The 7953-nt window shown below is 49.0% G+C and overlaps 1 protein-coding gene across 1 annotated transcript in view; it reads right to left on the bottom strand.

Annotated features, from left to right (window-relative positions):
* Nucleotides 1-4138: 4138 nt before the first annotated feature.
* The window catches only part of DKK3 (dickkopf WNT signaling pathway inhibitor 3), a 136259-nt gene continuing 132444 nt past the window's right edge, over nt 4139-7953 (bottom strand). The window contains exon 8 of the mRNA XM_063946427.1: nt 4139-5050. Within this exon, the coding sequence (XP_063802497.1) occupies nt 4816-5050 (235 nt within the window). The 3' untranslated portion in view covers nt 4139-4815. The remainder of the gene's footprint in view (nt 5051-7953) is intronic.

Raw genomic sequence — 7953 nt, 5'->3', positions numbered from 1 at the left:
TTATTGACTATAGAGCATTTAAAGGATGCATTTCTATATATGCGAGATGCACAGAGGGATATTTGCACTCTGGCATCAAGAGTAAGTGCGATGTCCATGTCTGCCAGAAGATGTTTATGGACACGACAGTGGTCAGGTGATGCAGATTCTAATCGGCAGTATTGCCGTATAAAGGGGAGGAGTTATTTGGGGTCGGTCCATCGGACCTGGTGGCCACGGCAACAGCTGGAAAATCCACCTTTTTACCCCAAGTCACATCTCAGCAGAAAAAGACACCGTCTTTTCAGCCTCAGTCCTTTCGTCCCCATAAGGGCAAGCGGGCAAAAGGCCAGTCATATCTGCCCAGGGGTAGAGGAACGGAAGAAGACTGCAGCAGGCAGCCCCTTCCCAGGAACAGAAGCCCTCCACCGCTTCTGCCAAGTCCTCAGCATGACGCTGGGGCCGTACAAGCGGACTCAGGTGCGGTGGGGGGGGTCGTCTCAAGAGTTTCAGCGCGCAGTGGGCTCACTCGCAAGTGGACCCCTGGATCCTACAAGTAGAATCCCAGGGGTACAGATTGGAAATTCGAGACGTCTCCCCCTCGCAGGTTCCTGAAATCTGCTTTACCAACGTCTCCCTCCGACAGGGAGGCAGTATTGGAAACAATTCACAAGCTGTATTCCCAGCAGGTGATAATCAAAGTACCCCTCCTACAACAAGGAAAGGGGTATTATTCCACACTATTTGTGGTACTGAAGCCAGACGGCTCGGTGAGATTTATTCTAAATCTGAAATCTTTGAACACTTACATACAAAGGTTCAAATCAAGATGGAGTCACTCAGAGCAGTGATAGCGAACCAGGAAGAAGGGGACTATATGGTGTCCCTGGACATCAAGGATGCTTACCTCCATGTCCCAAATTGCCCTTATCACCAAGGGTACCTCAGGTTCGTGGTACAGAACTGTCACTATCAGTTTCAGACGCTGCCGTTTGGATTGTCCACGGCACCCCGGGTCTTTACCAAGGTAATGGCCGAAATGATGATTCTTCTTCAAAGAAAAGGCGTCTTAATTATCCCTTACTTGGACGATCTCCTGATAAGGGCAAGGTCCAGAGAACAGTTGGAGGTCGGAGTAGCACTATCTCAAGTAGTTCTACGACAGCACGGGTGGATTCTAAATATTCCAAAATCGCAGCTGATTCCGACGACACGTCTGCTGTTACTAGGGATGATTCTGGACACAGTCCAGAAAAAGGTGTTTCTCCCGGAGGAGAAAGCCTGGGAGTTATCCGAGCTAGTTAGGAACCTCCTAGAACCAGGCCAAGTGTCAGTGCATCAATGCACAAGAGTCCTGGGAAAAATGGTGGCTTCTTACAAAGCGATTCCATTCGGCAGATTTCACGAAAGAATTTTTCAGTGGGATCTGCTGGACGAATGGTCCGGATCGCATCTTCAGATGCATCGGCTAATAACCCTGTCTCCAAGAACCAGGGTGTCTCTGCTGTGGTGGCTGCAGGGGGCTCATCTTCTAGAGGGCCGCAGATTCGGCATACAGGACTGGGTCCTGGTGACCACGGACGCCAGCCTTCGAGGCTGGGGGGCAGTCACACAGGGAAGAAACTTCCAAGGACTATGGTCGAGTCAGGAGACTTCCCTACACATAAATATTCTAGAACTGAGGGCCATTTACAATGCCCTAAGTCAGGCAAAACCCCTGCTTCAAAACCAGCCGGTACTGATCCAGTCAGACAACATCACGGCAGTCGCCCATGTAAACCGACAGGGCGGCACAAGAAGCAGGACGGCGATGGCAGAAGCCACAAGGATTCTCCGATGGGCGGAAAATCACGTGTTAGCACTGTCAGCAGTGTTCATTCCGGGAGTGGACAACTGGGAAGCAGACTTCCTCAGCAGACACTATCTCCACCCGGGAGAGTGGGGACTTCATCCAGAAGTCTTCACACTGATTGTGGATCGTTGGGAACGGCCACAGGAGGACATGATGGCGTCCCGCCTAAACAAAAAACTAGAGAGATATTGCGCCAGGTCAAGGGACCCTCAGGCGATAGCGGTGGACGCTCTAGTGACACCGTGGGTGTACCAGTCGGTTTATGTGTTCCCTCCTCTGCCTCTCATACCAAAGGTACTGAGAATAATAAGAAAACGAGGAGTAAGGACAATACTCGTGGTTCCGGATTGGCCAAGAAGAGCGAGGTACCCGGAACTTCAAGAGATGATCTCAGAGGACCCATGGCCTCTGCCGCTCAGACAGGACCTGCTGCAGCAGGGGCCCTGTCTGTTCCAAGACTTACCGCGGCTGCGTTTGACGGCATGGCGGTTGAACACCGGATCCTAAAGGAAAAGGGCATTCCGGAGGATGTAATTCCTACGCTGATTAAAGCCAGGAAAGATGTAACTGTAAAACATTATCACCGCATATGGCGGAAATATGTTGCTTGGTGTGAGGCCAATAAGGCCCCAACAGAGGAATTTTAGCTGGGTCGATTTCTGCACTTCCTACAGGCGGGAGTGTCTATGGGCCTAAAATTAGGCTCCATTAAGGTGCAGATATGGGCTCTGTCGATTTTCTTCCAAAAAGAACTAGCTTCACTACCTGAAGTTCAGACATTTGTAAAAGGAGTGCTGCATATTCAGCCCCCTTTTGTGCCTCCAGTGGCACCCTGGGATCTCAACGTGGTGTTGAATTTCGTAAAATCACATTGGTTTGAGCCACTGAAGACCGTGGATCTTAAATATCTCACGTGGAAAGTGGTCATGTTATTGGCCTTGGCTTCGGCCAGGCGTGTATCAGAATTGGCGGCTTTGTCATGCAAAAGCCCTTATCTGATTTTTCATATGGATAGGGCAGAATTGAGGACTCGTCCCCAGTTTCTCCCTAAGGTGGTATCAGCTTTTCACTTGAACCAACCTATTGTAGTGCCTGCGGCTACTAGTGACGTGGAGGATTCCAAGTTGCTGGACATAGTCAGGGCCTTGAAAATTTATGTTTCCAGGACGGCTGGAGTCAGGAAAACTGACTCGCTATTTATCCTGTATGCACCCAACAAACTGGGTGCTCCTGCTTCTAAGCAGACTATTGCTCGCTGGATTTGTAGCACAATTCAGCTGGCGCATACTGCGGTTGGACTGCCGCATCCTAAATCAGTTAAAGCCCATTCCACAAGGAAGGTGGGCTCATCTTGGGCGGCTGCCCGAGGGGTCTCGGCTTTACAACTTTGCTGAGCTGCTACTTGGTCAGGGGCAAACACGTTTGCAAAATTCTACAAATTTGATACCCTGGCTGAGGAGGACCTTGAGTTCTCTCATTCGGTGCTGCAGAGTCATCCGCACTCTCCCGCCCGTTTGGGAGCTTTGGTATAATCCCCATGGTCCTTTCGGAGTTCCCAGCATCCACTAGGACATTAGAGAAAATAAGATTTTACTCACCGGTAAATCTATTTCTCGTAGTCCATAGTGGATGCTGGGCGCCCGTCCCAAGTGCGGATTGTCTGCAATAATTGTACATAGTTATTGTTCAATAACAGGTTATTGTTATGAGCCATATGTTGAGAGGCTCAGTTTTGTTTCATACTGTTAACTGGATATGATATCACGTGTTGTACGGTGTGATTGGTGTGGCTGGTATGAGTCTTACCCGGGATTCAAAATCCTTCCTTGTTGTGTCAGCTCTTCCGGGCACAGTATCCTAACTGAGGCTTGGAGGAGGGTCATGGTGGGAGGAGCCAGTGCACACCAGGTAGTCTAAAAGCTTTCTTTTAGTTGTGCCCAGACTCCTGCGGAGCTGCTATTCCCCATGGTCCTTTCGGAGTTCCCAGCATCCACTACGGACTACGAGAAATAGATTTACCGGTGAGTAAAATCTTATTATTTCTTTCTAAATTTCTCAATAAGAAATTTTTGGCCTAGGGGTGCCGTGAAAAAAATTCTGATTATTCTAGGGCGCCGTGATTCAAAAAAGTTTGGAAACCACTGTCCTATAAGATCATTGTTATGTAAGGCACAAAATAAGCTGCTGGAGGGTGAAACTATTTCCTTTAAACTTTTTTTCCCCTGAAGAACAATTTGATGTGGCTGATCGGCACAAAACACGCGTGCTTATTCACATGCTGGCAACAAAGACACGGATTGCACTGCGTTATTAAAATAGTTTAATCGTGCATTAGAACATCAGAGATACTCGTTCCACCACAAACGATAAAATGTAACATGCAAACGGTGGAATCCTAGAATTTAAATTAAGCCCCCTCTTCTATTGCACATCAAACATCAGTGAATCCAATTTGGAATTTGTTCATTAATTACTGAGCTATATTGAGACCCGTGCTCTTGTTACGTACACTGTTTATGTCCCCTTAGTTCACACAGAGAAGCTTATCAGAATCTTCAGTACCTTGCTTGTGTCCTGCTGTTCCAGCTGTGGCTAGAGGGGATTCTGGGTAACAGAAGGTTAATGTTCTAAGAGACGACACATTATCTGATGGAATTATATGAGGAGGAGGAGGATGTGATGAATTTGGGTACGGTTTTCCTGCCACGTGGCATTATCGGCACAGTCAGTACAGGAAAATCACAGTATCACATGCAGTACTGGGTGCCTCTTATTTTGTCATTACAGGTCGTCAGTGAATCCTTAACAAAAACCCAAAGCTAAGTCTCCTAAGTTATAATGATGTCGGGCAGAGTAGCCGTTTCGGGTCTCGGTAAGACGGTTTGCGCCACACTAAGGCTAGATAATGTCTATCCCTTCTTACAAATCTGACAGTCACCAGTTCATGATCTCTTAACTTGTGCCCAAGTCTTGCATACAAGTCCTCAGATGTAGTCCACAAGATGCAGTTCAGGAGCAAATTTCTGTTCGCTCTCCGCAGCATCGACTGAATCGCTGGGTACCGCTGCAAACCCTTTCGGCAGAACCCCTAGGTCTTCGTAGATCATATCCTTTTGGGACGTTGGGGTGACGAGCAGCAGGTCATCAATGAGGGTCTCAGAAGGGTCTTTTTTGACGTTTTGTACTGATGGTTCTTCACACACCGACGGTAAGCCATCACTAAGACAACACAAAGAACAAGTCATATTTAGGGGATTCCTTTATTATTCCATATATTCCCCCATAAGCCTCCAGGATTCTGCTGTGTTACAGGAGATCTAGGACGAGGCCCTTATACATGTATAGGAACTTAGGGGTAAATTTACTAAGTGGTATATTATAATAAGAGCGCTTAGGTGGCACCTGTAAAAAATATCAGGATTTTGGTACTTACCGATTAAATCCCTTTCTCCGATTCCACAGGGGCCACTGGAGTCCAGATACAATGGGGATATAGTAGGCAGTAACTGGGAGCTGGCACTTTAAATTTATAACCATGTGACTAGCTGCTCCCCTACTATGTCCCCCCTCCAAGCCAGTCTAGTTAAAACTGTGCCCGAGGAGAGCTGGAAAAGACCAACGTTAAAGTAGAGGAGGTTCGCTAAGCCATTTAAAACAGGATAACACCAAGGAAACCTGGAAACATAATGAAAGGGTAACAGGAACACAACAAGCAGTCACACAGTGACATGCAAACAGATAAGTGAAGTAGGAGGAAACAGCGCTGGGTGGGCGTCCAGTGGCCCCTGTGGAATCGGAGAAAGGGATTTATCGGTAAGTACCAAAAACCTGATTTCTCCTTCATCCACTAGGGGCCACTAGAGTGCAGATACAATGGGGACATCCCAGAGTGCCCAAGACGGGAGGGAGAGCGCTGAGAGTCCTACAAAACCGCCCGGCCAAACTGCGACGCAGAGACCGCAAAAGTGTCAAACCTGTAAAACTTGACAAACGTATGTCGGCCCGACCAAGTAGCAGCACGACATAAAGTAGTAATGGAAACCCCGCAGGCGGCCGCCCACGAAGGTCCCACAGCGCGTAGAGTGCACCGAACTGGAAGACGGAGTTCTCGAGAAACCGCCAAATAAGCCATGCTGATAGTCAGACATAGCCAACGTCTACTTGGAAACCAGCCATCCACGATGGACAGCATCGTACAGAACAAATCAGACCTCCGAATAGCCGAAGTCCTCTCCACCGAGAGTCTAAGCGCCGTGACAACATCCAAAGATCTCGCATTCGGTGAATCTGCCGAGAGGGCCGGAACCACAAGTGGCCGATTTATGTGAAAAGCGGACACCACCTTTGGGAGAAACGACATTGGAGTATGAAACTCAGCCGTAACCTCATGCAATATCAGGTAAGGAGCCTGACAGTAGGGAGAGAGAAAAAGAGAGCCCCAAGTTCCGATACCCATCTGGCCGAAGCCAGAGCCAGGAGAAAGACCACCGTCCAGGTGAGATGTCATCTCCACTGACTCCAGAGGCTCAAATAACAGACTGCAGAAAAGTGAGGACCAGGTTGAGGTCCCATGGTGTCGTTGGAGGACGAAAAGGAGGCTGCATTCAGAGAACTCCGTGCAAGAAGGTCTGAACTTCCGGCAGCCAGGCTAATGTCCTTTGGAAGAAAAACAGAAAGAGTAGTAACCTGAACCTCAAGTGAACCCAGTCGAAACCCTGCCGAGTAAACGAAGAAGGTGGCTAAATGAAAAACTGAAGGGGAAAACTCTCGTCGGTCACACCATGCCACATAGTTTCCAAATGTGGTAATAGTTGGACGATGTGACTGACTTCCGAGCTCGGAGCATAGTAGGTATAACCGTATGAGGAAACCCCTTCCTTCTCAGATGGCCTTCTTAACAGCCACACCGTCAAATAAAGCATGCGTAAGGCTGAATAAAGAAAAGGACCCTGTCGAAGCAGATCGCCCCGTAGAGGCAGGAGCCAAGGCTCCTCTACTGATAACAGGTGTAGGGCGGAGTACCAAGTACTGCGCTGCCAATCTGGAGCCACCAGGAGGACAACCGCGTATTCTCTCTTTATGCGTTGCAGAACCTGAGGTAGCAATGGGAAAGGAGGAAACATAAATAAACCAGAAGTTCCAAGGAGTCGTGAGGTCATCCACGACTACTGCCACCAGGACTCCCATACGAGAGTAGTAAAGTCAGGCGGAACACCCTGAGGTCGATCAGAGGTCTCCCCCCATCGGCGGACCATCTGACGAAACACCTGGGGATTGAGTGTCCACTCCCCCAAGTGCATGACCTGGTGGCTGAGATAATCAGATTCCCAAGTGTTCACCCTGGAATGAAGATTGGCGACAAAGCCAGAGCGGTTTCCCCTGCCCAGAGGAGGACGTTGGTGACCTCTCTCAACGCCGCACGTGTCTGAAGAGAGAGGATCTTGTCCTGAGGAAGAAAAAACCCTCTGACGAACCCCATCGAGAACCATCCCCAAGAACAGAAACCTGTGCGAGGGGCATAAGTGAGACTTCGGGAAGTTCAGGATCCACCCGTGCCGAATCAGAAGATCCTGGGTTATCCGGATATTCTGAAGCAACAGGCCTGCAGAGTGGGTCTGCAGCAGTAGAGTTGCCAGATAAGGGACAATCGTCAGCCCCTGCCTTTGAAGCAGGGCCATCCTGACTGCCCTGACCGCTGAGAACACTCTGGGAGCAGAAGAGAGAGAGACCGAATGGAAAGGCCTGAAAGTGGAAACGAGCATCCGGTATCACGAACCAGAGAAAAGCCTGATGATGAGGTTAAATGGGTTATGTAAGTAGGCATCTTTGATGTCTAAGGACGTCATAAACGTCATGCTCCAAACTGGCAATAACAGACTGAAGGGACTCCTCAAAAATGGAATGAGATCCTTTAAGCTTAGAATAAGCCTGGCCGAGCCGTCCGGCTTCAGTACGCGAAAAAGGCCTGAGTAATAGCCCCGTTTCCGATGATGTGAGGGAACAGTGATCAGCACCCCTGCGGATAGAAGCGTCTGGAACGCCGCCTGCAGGACGAACCTGTCTGTTGTCTGAACTCTGCAAACCCGAGGCGGTTGGATTCGAAAATTGAGCATGTAACCGCA

The sequence above is a fragment of the Pseudophryne corroboree genome, chromosome 11 (assembly GCF_028390025.1).
Source record: "Pseudophryne corroboree isolate aPseCor3 chromosome 11, aPseCor3.hap2, whole genome shotgun sequence".
Lineage (NCBI taxonomy): Eukaryota > Metazoa > Chordata > Amphibia > Anura > Myobatrachidae > Pseudophryne > Pseudophryne corroboree.
The sequence above is the reverse complement of the archived record's forward strand: the minus strand, read 5'-3'. Positions and strand labels throughout refer to the sequence as shown.